Source organism: Microdochium trichocladiopsis, assembly GCF_020744255.1.
Source record: "Microdochium trichocladiopsis strain MPI-CAGE-CH-0230 chromosome Unknown B0I36scaffold_1, whole genome shotgun sequence".
Taxonomy (NCBI): Eukaryota; Fungi; Ascomycota; class Sordariomycetes; order Xylariales; family Microdochiaceae; genus Microdochium; species Microdochium trichocladiopsis.
This window is the reverse complement of record NW_025763544.1, coordinates 1,833,442-1,847,320: the sequence shown is the minus strand read 5'-3', so window position 1 is coordinate 1,847,320 and position 13,879 is coordinate 1,833,442. Positions and strand designations below refer to the sequence as shown.

Genomic DNA, 13,879 nt, shown 5'->3' with positions numbered 1-13,879 from the left:
ACGTCTCGCGGTTTTGTACGGTGTGGGCTCGAGTAGGCAGCAAAGTCCAATGCAGCCGTGCTTGAACTGAAATACCGTAAACCACCATAAAATTTGAAGGATTCGACGAGAACAGGTAAGGGGTCTAATGACAACAGCTTTGTTTGGGCACAAGTTCCGGTGCTATCAGGGGCACTACCATTGTAGCATATTTTGTCCGATTGACGGTGTGGTTTTGGTGATGCTGAGAACTTATGTCCAACAGGAGCAACATGAGACTAGGGATCATCATAGCGGCCGTCATCTGGAGCTTTAGACATCCCCAAGAGCGCAAACTTAATAACTCATGAAGTCCCCTTACTTTTGTGTCCTCGCGGTCTTGAGTATGGTCCAGCAAGCAAGTATTTTGTTTTCTCCTCGTAAGGAGCTCAAATCGGATCTTGGGATACCGGCCTGAAAACTCAAGCGCAAGTCAACATATATCCTGCCCTTGATGCGCGTGACTCCAAACCAGAGAAGGATCCCCGATATAACATTGAGCCGGGCAGTTTCATGCTGCTGAAACCGAGCGCTGGAGAGAAGTACACCATCGGCGTTCTTCAATACATTTCAGCAGTGAGCATGGCAGGCAAGACATACAAAGTCCATCCCTTCAGGAAGATGCCCATGAAACACTACGAGCACAGCGAAGTTTAATATGTACTCAGCATCTCGCAAAAGTGCCACGAAGCATGATGACTTTTTCAGAACTTGAGCCTCGATCTGATCATGCCACATCCTCGAGATCCTGGGACAAGCCCCATGGCGAATCTAACTTACACAGCAGACCTCTGGCCAAGAGCGATTCCAGAGGCGGTCAACGGAGAAGCTCAAATTGCAGCAAAAGTCAGCTTATCATTCTCGAAATTCGTCATGGCCAAAAAGAAAAGAAACCAGTCGCGCCATCGGGCGGGACTGTTAGGCCAATTTTCTCGGCACCGAGCTGTCAAACTGTGGACTCGGCTCCCCAAACCTCATCACATTGAACTCATCTTCGGGCCGTGACAATGGCACTTTACGCAGGGCAAACTTACGCGCGTGCCTCACTTCATCCCCTAAGAAGGCCCCTTGAATGTCAAGCCGAACATGGCCAATGAGAGGAAAACGACATATTCGCCAAGATGATATCTTCTCCTCTTCACGTTCCTCTGCTTGCCATAGGTTGCCAGGCGAGATAGTTCCGCCACACACACACACACACACACTACACACACCCTCTCGTCTCGAATCTTTTCTGTCACGTCGGATCACGGTGCCGGCGGCTGGCACGTCAATAGCGACATCTTAGCTCCGTCCAAATAAGCATTGGACCCTGCTTGATGTGATTGCGAGACCGGATGGAGATGCGTATATAAGAGTGAGCCACAATGTAACCCTACAAGAGAGAGAGCGAGCGAGAGAGAGAGGAAGAGAGATGGCAAGGGGTCTCATTCAGGGGTGCGCCTTTTGCGAGATTGCAGACCTCCCTTTTCCGGTAAAAAAGTGAACGATGGACTCAATGCTAGTATCTCTCGTGGTGAGGCAGAGATGCGATTCGTCGCACCGGCGTGACAGTGCAGCGCATGATGTGACATCTTGCGAGACAGCAGCAAGCTTCGGGGACGCCGGACTGATTCGTCCATGGGTCAAAAGTAGTGAACCCCATCACCAGTCAAGACTGAGAGCTGACCATGTCAACAAGGATAAGATAGCACAGACGCACTGGCCTGGGAAAGCACACAATCACACACACTTACACAGTTACATGCACGCACGGCACCTGAAGAATCCTTGCCGCGACGGGTGTGCGTGCTCTTTGACAGCCACCATTTCCCCCCGGGCTTCCCCACCCCATACTACGTACAGACAGAGAGGACCAGCACCCCTGCTATACGGAAGCGGAAATGGGTGTTGTGCGGTGCCATTATCCCACCCAGCCACGGACGATGCCTTGTAAGCCACTTGTGCCAAGGAGAGACCCGACGGCCTGCAAGTAATTGTACATACCAATCGAGACGAGCCAGCCCGGCTCATATCACGAGGAGGAGTGGCTCCGTTTCAAAATCCCCTTGCAGGCCACGAGGGAGCGATTCTGCAGTCATAATGCAAGCTGTCGTTTGCGCCGGTCAGACCCAGATCAAGCTTGAACCACAGCTGGCTGCGATCGGGGTTTCGAAGCTGTCAAGATTGGGCAGGGAGGAGGAGGGGAGACCCGTGCGCGATGGGGGGAACCCTGTCAAATAAGGGCCTGGTCCGCGGCCAGGGATATCACATATTGCATGAAGCCCTTTATTGTGGCCCAGCTCATCACACGCTAGTGCTTGCCATCACTTTCTCTGAGCATTGGGCATCATGGTACTGTAGACAGAGCCGCAGTGAATACCCTGCCTCGCCTCACACCTCCACCTATCGAGCGTGCAAAGTCGAGATGACGCTCTAATCGAGCCCATGCCTGGATTGCCCGATCAGGTAGGGGACGTCTTGGCGTGAATACGCTAGCCGACGTTGCGAGGAGTTGGGCATCATGATAATCAGCTGCTGCTGCATTTGGAAATGTGACGGATAAGATTTCTTCACACTCCAAGACAATCAGTCGTGCCCGACTCATCCTCTTTCTCGTAAATCCGGCAAGCATTCCTGTTCCTGCTGATTTGCGCCTTTGACCTGGACCAGGTGACTCGCAAACTCGTCTGATCGTGGGAGCGGTCCCCCTTGAACGCCAGCCGTCAGCGGATGCGCGAGTGCCCCTGCCTCGCTGGCTTACAGCTGGGTCGGCTGCATGCCTTGCTTGAAGGACACTTCTCTGCCTTCTTCGATCGTTTGTGCCCGGTGCCAACCTTTCAAGCGGTGGATCGAGCTGCAGCCCTGTTTTTCATGCAGCATTATCTTGTCAGTCGCGTCTACCACAACCTGGATCCGAAGACGTGGCGGAACAGGCCAACGTATTGGCTTGGCTCCGGGCCGGTAAGTCTAAGCTGCTGGCCGACAGGGTTTCCCAGTCGCTCAGTGTGGGCAGCGAACTTCAATTAGGCTCGATGCTGGACGGGCTGACACGCTGTTGGACAGACAACGACAACTCCTGGCGCTGGTCCTCGCCACACACCAGGTTCCTGCTCCCACCCAACCTGAAAGGATAATCCAATACAATGGCCCGGAAGAATTTTGACTAGAACCCAGCCATTTCCTAGTCGAGTTTCGACTTGGTAACAGGCTGTGTTTGTGGGGGAATTGAGCGTAATGGTGAATTAAAGCGAACTCCTCGACTGGTGACCGTGGTCGGCTCGGTGGGCCATGCTTGCTACTCCAAAGGTTGCCATTGCATCCGCATATGCAGAGAATAGCCAGGGCCACGGGCCGCCACAACCTGCACAATGCGCATAGCATGGAGCACCGGTGAGATCGAGGCGGGCGGGCGCGGAGGCATTGCGGTCAGGCCCAAAACCAATCCCATTGGAACGGCTGTCGCTCGAACGCAGCCGGCTCAACTCCGCGGCCTTTGAGATGGCTGCTGGTTGTTAGACAGCATGAGCCACTGTAAGGGCAGTGCAACCACATGATGCAGAGCTGCGTGTGTGTATGGCGGTTTGCTCCAGAGCCGGCCACTTGCAGAGAGCGTCAAGAAAGCAATGCGCGGCGAGTCGCATGGGGGCCGGCGGGTTGTGGTCCCCCAACTTTGAAGCTGCATGCCTCAGCTTCCCCTTGCCCATGCCGTCCCACTCTGGACGTGGGTGGCCGAAGACTCCTTTGGGAAGCTCGATGTCGAGACTGGAGCGGAGAAGCCGTCACGGTCAAATGTCGACAACCTTTGGAAATGCAGTCTGTGCTGCAACAGCGGGGCAACTGCTTGCCATCGCCCAAGGAAAGAACGAGGCTCTCTGTAACTACGTACGTTCACTACGCACCTTCCGTACGTTCGCCTTTGCCCTTAGACTCGATGACTTTGGGACACATCAAGACAGAACTTAGCAGAGCTTGTGCGCTGGCATAACGCCCACATACGCTATACATACATGCATGCATGCACCCGCCTCACAAAAATTCCGTGTCTCTCCAAGGCCTGTCTTCCATCGTGTTCCGCCGTGGTTAGGAATGGCACAGACATCAGATCTGCTCCATGCCAAAAACCTGCCTGTCCCTGACGCAGCACACATTCCAGGACTGTGGCCAGTCTCCATACTTGACGCAGAGTCTCTCGCAGCCATTTATGCGGCCACATGCAGCCCAAAATCCCACTCCACGCGGCTGGGCTATATTTAGGACCGGCGATGAAAAAGCATTTCCTCCGCGCAGGGCGGAGCGGCGGCGCGCATCTTGGCTTTAAGGACCAACACGATCATGTGCATGACATGAAGCCCTTGCTCAGCGAATGGCGGATGGGTTGCTGCTGTTGCACCGGCTTCTTGGTGTGCAAGTCCTCTGCCGCCGTCGCATACAGGCGCACAACCATATATATAGAACCAGACAAGGCTGCTCAAGCAGGCTGTATGAGCAACATGGATTGTGAACCACCAACAGAGTGCTCTGGGCGAGTTTCTGAGCGCATTCCGCAGCCAAGGCGTGGTCGCGACGATTGCTTACTACTTGGCTGATTACATTGTCCGCGTGAGTCGCTTTCATGGTGTCACCCTGGCATCACCAAAGTATGTGGCGTACAGAAGCTCTAAGGATGCGAAACTGGGCAGAGTTGACAGGACTGCCGACTGTCAGTAGAAGGCTTGGGCAATATGGTAAAAGTCGCGCTGCTCGCAGGCCTGCCTCTGCTGCCCTGGTTTCCTGGTCGATCGGGCCGTGCATAATGGAAGAGCCCCTCGCGACATCTTGACTGGCGGTCCGAGGCACACCGCCAGACATCTCAGCCTCGCGGATGTCAGCATGTCAATAATTGTGCTGCCTGAAAGATTTTCCAGAGTGGCTCCAAGCACAGACTACGTGGGTGCTTTGTGAGAGTCTTGAAGCATTCCAAGCAGGCCTGGCAAGCCACAGCGATAGTGAGGGCGAGGTCGTGAAGCAGCCCCGCCCCTGCTGCCGACGATCGTCAGGCCTAGTCGCAAGCTCCAATCGCTCAAGGTGGGCGGGGCTGGCTGGCCGCAGAGCTCCCCACTCCACAGTCCCCGGACAGCGTGCTGGCTGCTGGCCAATGAGAGGGCGGGCAGGGGCAGCCACGGCAGGACCCTGGTGACCCGTCCAGGGCCGGCAGCCAACGAGGGGCCCCGTCACTTGCTCTTGCCGCCGGGCCAGCGTGCCAAGACCAGCGCCATGCTTTGCTATTCGCTGCCCGCTCCTTGCGGCCCCTGCAAGCTGCCAGCCAGGGCGGGGCCTTTAGCCGCCCGCTGCCCATGCTTTGCGCTTCGGCACGCAACGACGCCCGTCGACTCTCTCTCTTTCTCGATCTCGCTCTCTCACCTCACTCACGGCCACCATCTCGCCGAGCTCTCGCCCCAGCACCCGGCCGCCCTGTCCTAGTCCACAGCCCAAAGCCTGTCACCGTTAGCACTCGGCGCCGGCCATGCGAGGCTTGGGAGGAACTTTCCGCCACGGCCAGCGCCACCACCACCAACTCCACCCAACACGTTCTCTATCAGTCCCACCATGAACCCCATTCCCTCGAACCGCTGCAGATAGAAACACAGCAAACGTGCTCGCTGCTGGACACCGCTTTGGCCCGAGACCTTGCTGAGACGCCGCTGGGCCGGCCGATCGCTGATGACTTTCCCATGGCCATGGCCATGGCTGGCCCAGCCACAGTCACCGCCAGCTTATCCCTGGACAGTGGTTGTGATGATGTGACAATGGCACGAGGCCGGTCCTGGCAGGCACGGGCAGGGTCTTGTCCGCCTCCCCTTGGCTGATCGCCGTGCGGCTTGGTCCTCGCCCTGGCACTCGTGATCTCAGGCTTGTGGACCATGACGACAACGGCCAGTCAACGGCGTGTTCGCAACATCAAGCAGAAACCCCCCGACCCGCATCGCGAATCCTCACGCTCGAGCCAACGGATTCCATGCGTCAGGTGACCAGCGCCGGGGACGAGTCAGAAGAGCGAGCATACTTGCTGCCCGCCTTAGCTGGAGCCGCCCTATTTGAGCTCTACACCAACGAGAGCCGCGAGGCTAATTATATCTGGACGACAACAATTCCCGCCCCAAAGAACCCCGGCCCCTCCTGCGTGCTGCAACACCCGCAAGTCGCCCGTTGCGGCAAGTCTGGTCGCCGCTGGTGTTGTCGTGCCCCTGCCTCGCCTCTTGTGCATGGCCAAGGTTGAGTGGACCCCTGCCACGGGCACGCTGGAGCCCATGCAAGTCCCTGGCTAGCTCTGGCCGGTCCGTCTCCGCTCTAGATTTAATCCTCGCCTTTTATATGCGCTCTCGACCACTGACAGCGCAGAACTGTGCCCATTAGGCGCTGAACCTCGACACCAGTGATACGTGACTTATGTCTCCGTTCTCCTGGTCACCTCCTGGTCCCCTTCTTCCTGCCACCCCATTCTCGGACCAGTGTACATGTGGTTCTTTTTCTTTTTTGCTTTCACATCTCTACCTGGGTTCAATTTGGGACTCTCGCCTCCACAACTCACATCGTGTCTCTGCTGTTATCGCATCCGAGAGCGCCTCGCTGCCCGACATCGCAACAGACTCACGCACTGCCCCCGCAGTCCTTCGCCCTACCACCTCGTGAACCACACCTCCTCCCACCTTGTGCGACCTCACACAACGTCGTCTTCATCACTCCTGGTTCGAGCCGGCGATACATTGCAATCCCGTGCGCTCGTCTAGCCACGGCTTTATATCTCCCACGCCCAAAAGTCGCACATACTCAGACGGCCGGTCGCTTGGCTGTACCCAACTTCACTTGGCACCATTCTTGGTTGCGACTCGGAAGTCGGCTCTACAAGCAACACTTTCAAACCCCGATCATTCTCAGCGCCGATTACTAAATCAAATTACACGTTGGTGGACAAGCTGCGTCAGAGGGGCTCTGCTCGTTTTCCTGGGAACGAGCAGCTTCTGGTGTTGCAAGTGATGCGCGGGTCCGGAATTGTGTAGCGTTCCCCCGCTTGCCAGGTCATAGAGCAACTCGTCTCCGGGAAGGAAGTTGCTGCCCAAGGTCAGTAATTGCAAACTGACTTGACGACAACCAAGCACCTGGCGTTTGAGACAGCGTCAGTAACGCAAAAGTCTACTCACCGCTCTCGGAAGCCTAAAAGTACTTGAACTGACTTGGACAAAACTGGTTGAGACAATCAGGCACACAAAAAGGACGATGTCGTCCGCCAGCCATCAAGCGATGTCCCGCCATCGCAATGCATCCATGAGCTCGGCAGGGCGCTCGTCAAGAAAGGCAGAAATGGCAGCCGCCCCTAAAGACTTCTCATCACCGAATGCGCTGATGCGCTACTTTGAGCCTACGGCCGCCACCGCCTCCATGTTCCTATATGGACGTAAGTGAAACTCGACCCCCGTTTGCGACAGGCTTCAAGGCAATATGTCGACAAGTTTGCTGACTCTGGTTCTAGAGGGCAATTCTGTGGTGGTTGCGCACCACGACAGTCTCACCATCGAGAGAAGATTCTCCCGGCATTCCTCCGAAGTCCAGCTGCTGGCTGTGGACACACAAAGCGATGTTGGCGCCGGCAGGCTAGTCGTCAGTTACGATGCTGAGATGACGGCCATTGTCTGGGATCTCATGACTGGCGATGAGGTCGCTCGGTTCGCGTCATATGAGACTTTGACATGCGCCGCTTGGATGCGGAATGGCAATGTCGCTTTCGGCAACACGCAGGGAAATGTCATTCTCTTCGAGCCAACCACGTCGGAACACATCTCGGCCCGCACAATAGATCAGATTGCCATAACGGCTTTGGCACCAGCGGCGGACTGCAGAACTTTTGCTATTGGGTAAGTCCGGGAGAGCTTGAGATGTTTATGGTTCAATACTGACAAGTATGCATTAGCTACCAAAATGGCTCTCTGTTGATCGCTACATTACAGCCTCGCTTCACAATATTGCACAACCTGAGCACAAACCGCGCGCCATCGCCCATAGTTACACTATCTTGGCACGCATCATCGTCCAGACAGAAGGCAGATATGTTGGCTGTCCAGACTAATGATGGCGACCTGAGAGTGTGGAGCGTTTCCAAATCTTATAACAGTGATGATCCCGCAAAGATCGTGCGCATCCTAAAAAAGGCGGACGTCTACCAAGATGGTCCCAACTGGATGGGATGGTCGAAGAACGGCCGCATCATCCAGTTTTCAAACAAGTAGGTCATCGGTCGTCTGGTCATTATCAGAGTGAGATGTGCTAACTCTTCCGAAGCGAAACCCTTTCATGGGACGTTCGTACGAAGCACGTCACCCATGACAACGTGCCCACGCTTGATCATGTTCGCGGGCTTGCGGTCTATGGACCTGGCGCAACATTATTCACTCTTGGTGCCAACAACACTGTGCAGCAGTTTGATCTGAATATGCCATCGCTGATGGTCAACAACGTACAGCACCCAGCAAACTTACTGCCGCCATCCCCGCCAGTCTCGATTGAGGAACAGAATGAGCAGGGCGTCGTCCTCATAGGAACCGAGTCTGACTCTGGTGCGTCAGTGCCCATGGACACGATTGTCTCAGAGAGCGACGAAGACCATATGTCGCCACTTGCCAGGATCGCTCGGCACGCCGAACCTGCCTACGACCGCTACGAGCAAGACTACTATGGCCACGACAGCTATGCTCCGTCAATGTCGAGCCGCAGTGCTGCGTCTTCCACCATCTCAAAGTCTTCGGTGAACTCGGGGACTCGGGGCCGTCGTGCACCATCCGTGGTCTCCCGGGGGATGACTGAGAACACCTACATCTCTGCTGGGTCTTCCTTGAGATCATCCGCTCAACCGCCGTACGGGGACAAGGACGCCTACTCGATCAGCAGTATCGGCTCAGCTTCCATGACTTCTTCGACCCGCTCTTCCCGTCATAAGCCCTCCAGACTCAGAAATGAACTCCCACGCAGCCCCGAGGACAATAAAGTCCAGGACCTGTTCAAGTTCACCAGGAGCAGGCTGCATGACATCCCTTACAAGAGAACTGCCAACACTGACCATAGCCGATTGACCAATGACGATCTCCGCCGTCAGATGCTGAGCATAATCTTTGGGTGGAATAAAGAGGCCGACGATCTTGTGAGAGACGAACTGTCACGGCATCCGACAGGCTCCCCTAGCCGGATCCTGCTATCAAAGTGGCTTGGGGATATCGACTCGGATGTGATGACTGCGACCTCTGAGAACATGACTTCGTCAGACTGGATGTTGTTGGCCCTCAGCGGCATCGGAGGGCAAGCGTCGCAGCACAAGCTCGGTCGCGCCTACGTGCAAAGACTCCTGGAGAATGGCGACCTACATGCTGCGGCTACCATTATGCTTGGAATGGGCGACCATAACGATGCGATTGAGATTTATGTGTCCCACAAGAAGTACATGGAGGCGCTCATTCTCTTGTGCCTGTTCTTCCCGAACGTGTGGGAAAGACAAGCTCAAGTTATCAAGAAATGGGGTGAATTTGCGGTTCAGCATGGCCAGCAACAATTGGCCATCCGTTGGTAAGTAGTTCTCTCTAACAGCGCACCAGGTTCCACTTGCTAACATGTCTACTACAGCTTTGCTTGTTGTGGACAAGAGTCCTCAGAGCCTTGGGCCTCGCCATCGGCGGCTCAAGTCACGTTTCAGAGCATGCACCCAAGCATCCCAGAGATCTTGAGCCCGCCACTGTCGCCGCCTGGGACAAACTTTGGTCCGCAGCGCAGCATCGCCAAGACCTCGGCGCTGAAACTCATCACCTCGTTTGGGGATCAAAACAAGAAGTCAAAGTTCTTTGCCGGTGATGATGGCCAGACCCCAATCGCCGTTGGCATGACACCAATAATCGAGTCCGCCACGACGCCTGGCGCTCGCGATCCTGCCACCGCTCTCATCCGGCCTTCAGAACGCAGTGCGTTCAACACTCCTTCCACAGCACTCCCGCCCACTGGCTTCGGACGCAAGCGTTTGCCTTCAATCGGGGAGCTTCCAAACCCCTTACCAGCCATCATGGACAAATCTCGTGACTTTCTCGTTCCCAAGCCCGGAGCCGAAGAAGCAAGCACGAGTCAACGCCCGGGCCACGCTCGTCGTGCGTCGACAGAAGAACCCTACAATGCAGGCGTTTCGCTTGCCAGAGCCGCGACTGCCAGTCCGATGATGATGCGCGATACCCGCCATCCGAAGGACGCCCCCATGCCGTCTCCTTCCCCAGAATCTTTCCAGGCGTTGCTTGCCAAAGGCCGTAACAGCAGGAATGGAGCACGCGAGAGGAAGCCCGAGGGGATGGAGCTACAGCTCAACTCGCTCGATGCAGCACAGAGCGAAATTACATCACCTGAACAGACTGGTGCTTCTGCTCGTTTCCACTGGCCGACTCGCCGTCGTGGGCCCAGCTCGGTCGCTGGTTCTGTGGCGAGCTCTGTGACCTCACAGTCTAGCGCTGGTGGTCGCAGCTACCGGAGCAACGCGACAGGGCGTAGCCGGCATGAGTATATCTCGAGTCTCGATACAGCCAACGCCTACAAGAAGGCACGCAGCCGGGAGCGGAGCAGGACACGACAGGACGATCGTGGAACTCGGAGCCGGGATAACAGCCGCACACGCCGTCCAGCACTGCCAGACATGTACGATGATCGTGGTCGGTCTGCTGTTGCACGACAACGCACACCTAAGCCGGGCAAGCAATCTCCAACATCTCCCATTCCCATGTCGCCCGAGGACCTGATCAACTTGAGCACGCCCAAGATGTACGACACTGGCCTGGATGATGAGGCTGTCGCCCACATGGATCTTGACCCTCCGACTGCTCGCAAGTCGAGTGTGATCAGAAGATCGTCGCCAAAGTCACGCATGTCGAGCCGTGCCTCAAGCGGACGTCGTGCTAGCCCAGAGCGGAGGCCTCCGGCACTCGATCTCCGTGGTCGCAGCAACATCCACGGCATGTCGGACCAGCGATCGCCATCGTCACCAGTCCCTCTCTCAGCACCCCATGTGTATGGATCTGACGACGAGGAAGACTATCGCGCGGCACTCGAGGCTCAAGAGGCGTTCAGGAATAGGCACAACCGAAGTGCGAGTATCCGTGATCCCCAGTCCCCAGCCGTCGGGCGACATGGCGACAGGTCTGAAAGCCAGAGGAGAATCAAGACACCCGCACTACCTGATGCGTCTATGCCTCAGAGGCAACGTAGCGTGTCTCGTACTGGTGATCTCAAGGCCATCATGAACGAGAGACAGCTCAAAAAGGAAGCCGCAGCACGAGAGCTTGAAGAGCGACGCAAGTCCCTCGCGCGCCGCCCATCAGCCCCCCCAATCCCTCTGCCTGACCATCTTTCCCCCATCCTGGATCGCGCTCCCAGCGCTTTTGAGCTGCCGCAGACCACGTACAGAGACCCCATTGTCCGCAGTCACACGGCGGATCCGACGCGCAGCTCATATGCTCGAAGCGGAAACCGACCGACCATCGGACTGCCAGCAACACCGAAGGCGATGCGTCTCAAATTCGATAACGCTCCTGGCGACGTCCCCAAGGTACCGTCCATTCCCGCCTCAGCCCGCACATCGCCTGGGTCTTCTGGTCAGCGATCACCCGAACGCGTCAGTGCCTCCCCAGACAAGTCGGTGGCTCCTCTCACACTTTTGCCATCAACCGTATACTCGCCACCTCCGCGTCCCTTCATTGAGAGGTGCATGTCGGCACCTATTCCTGAGGAGCCCATGAACAGTCGTCGGCAGAGAGGCGGCTCCATGTCACGCAAGATGAGCACCGACGCCAACGCCCAAGGACTGCGTGCCATCGACGAGCTCGTGATCGGCTCCAAGCATGCAAGGAGGGCTTCGCGCGATGACCAGATCCCGCCTCCGCCGCCACCACCGCCTGCACCTCCTGTCCTCCATGAACTGCAACACTTGGCTATCCCTCCGCCGCCGCCACCTGCTCCGCTGCAGGGCCTCAAGCCCACAGTGTACGGCGGTACTACCAGTGCAGGCACGATTGAGATTGTCATGGACGAGGATGAGAAGCCTCAAATCCCCACTGCTGCCCCCATCAGCGACGCCACCGTGCCCATTATTGCGCCTCCGGCTCCCCCGTCGTCGAGGAATGGACACAGACGTGGACGCAGCATCACCGAGACCGGAAGCAGTCTCGCCGGTCGGTTCTCTCGTGCGACTGAACGCATGAGATCAGCGAGCCGTGGCCGCAATGAGTCGATCCTAAGTCGGCAGAAATCCCCCGATGCCACCACATCACCATATGAGAGCATTCCAGCCGCGCCCCCCATTAGCTTCAACGCTCAGGCAGTTGCCGCTGCCCAGCAGTATCAGCTGCAACTGCAGCAGCAGCATGTTGAGCGCCACCCTCGCGAGGTCCGGGCAAACTACCACAAGCAACAAGGCTCTGGCACAGGACTTCTCGAGAGCGAGATGATCTAGACTTCGCATTTGATTGTCGCAAGCAAAACTATGCTTGGCACATGATTTTCAAGGTCTTTTGGTTGAGTTTGATCGTGACCACACATAAATCGAGCGACATTAATCACATACTTCTTCACAAGTTTTGGATATGTCTGGTTCATATATTGCATTTGATACAACCCTTTTAACGACTTTACGACAAGCACTTATTTACAGGACAATGACCACGCGGGAACGGAGCCCTGGACAGGATACTGGGGAGCGGAGTGGACACTCCTGAGCCAGGGATAAGTTGTTGGGAATACACAAAAGATTGCTCAGCAAAACAGGCGACGGATATACTCATGTGTTTCTCTCCCGACAGGAACGCAACTCGCAGCTCCAATGTGAGGGGAACAAAATCCAGGAAGGATGTCAGCTCCGACTGACTTATGATCCCTCCTTACTCATGTCCTCTGTTTGTTTTACTTTTCCATCTGGTTTTGTTGGCTACTTCCCTTCAATGATACAATGTTGCCTCGCGGCGATTTTGTTTAGGATATTGACCACAGCGCTACTTTGGCCTATCAATGAGCGTTTGGTATATAGCTGCGTGATGTTTATGGCTCAATGTATTTTCATCAACATTACTTTTGTCTTATTGACCATGCCATCCACCCGATGAAGATGTGAATGTCACCCAGAGAAGCATTGGATCAGGCCTCAGCATTAATGTGGCTGTCGTTGTCGCCTTTGCTCACTGCTGGAATGCGTTCTTGAGTGGACAATGAATCCTTGCCACTGCTTTGATAGGTAGGGTACGACAAATTCATTTCGTCAATGGCTGTGCATCCGTATAAACTGGTGCGAAACGTTTGCCACACGGCCAGCCCAAACATTGAAGGCGAGGCATAGAAGGACGTCGGGACGGGGTATGCAAAGGGGTGATGGATGTGGCCATGCAAGTGTTGAGGGTTCTGTAGAGCGGCGGCTTTGGTGGATTGACGGTGCGGCGACAATGGTTCGAGACGTGGGCGGGTTCCTTTTTGATCACGAAAAAAGGACAGCTCGCACTCGGGACCACACAGGGAGACGGGCATCACGCATCCTAACATCGCCGCGTTCCACAGCGATCAATGTGTGTTCCTAGATGAAGGAAGGATAGTTTTAATATATATAATAAAAAAGATACAAAAAAAGAAATCGCGGAGTTGACAATCTCCATCTCAGCCAACCATCCCACGTCCCCGAGCCGACGTGATCCACCGAGCTACGCGACGGGGGAGATACTCTGCAGTGTAAGACCACCCTGAAGTGTCCTCTCCATTTCTGAGGACCACCCAGTCAACGCTGGTTACCCAAGCGGATGGATGGCCACCGCAGCATCCTCGGCGGGCGCGGATTGGGGGATCTGAC

General features: G+C 55.9%; 1 protein-coding gene across 1 annotated transcript; it reads left to right on the top strand.

Moving 5' to 3' along the window:
- Positions 1-7,254: 7,254 nt before the first annotated feature.
- On the top strand, positions 7,255-12,502 carry B0I36DRAFT_234458 (uncharacterized protein; the record flags this gene model as incomplete). Its single annotated transcript, XM_046149314.1, has 5 exons — positions 7,255-7,432; positions 7,508-7,889; positions 7,946-8,257; positions 8,314-9,588; positions 9,646-12,502. 5 exons carry the CDS (start codon positions 7,255-7,257, stop codon positions 12,500-12,502), a joined length of 5,004 nt encoding a protein of 1,667 aa, XP_046018220.1.
- Between the last annotated feature and the right edge of the window lie 1,377 nt (positions 12,503-13,879).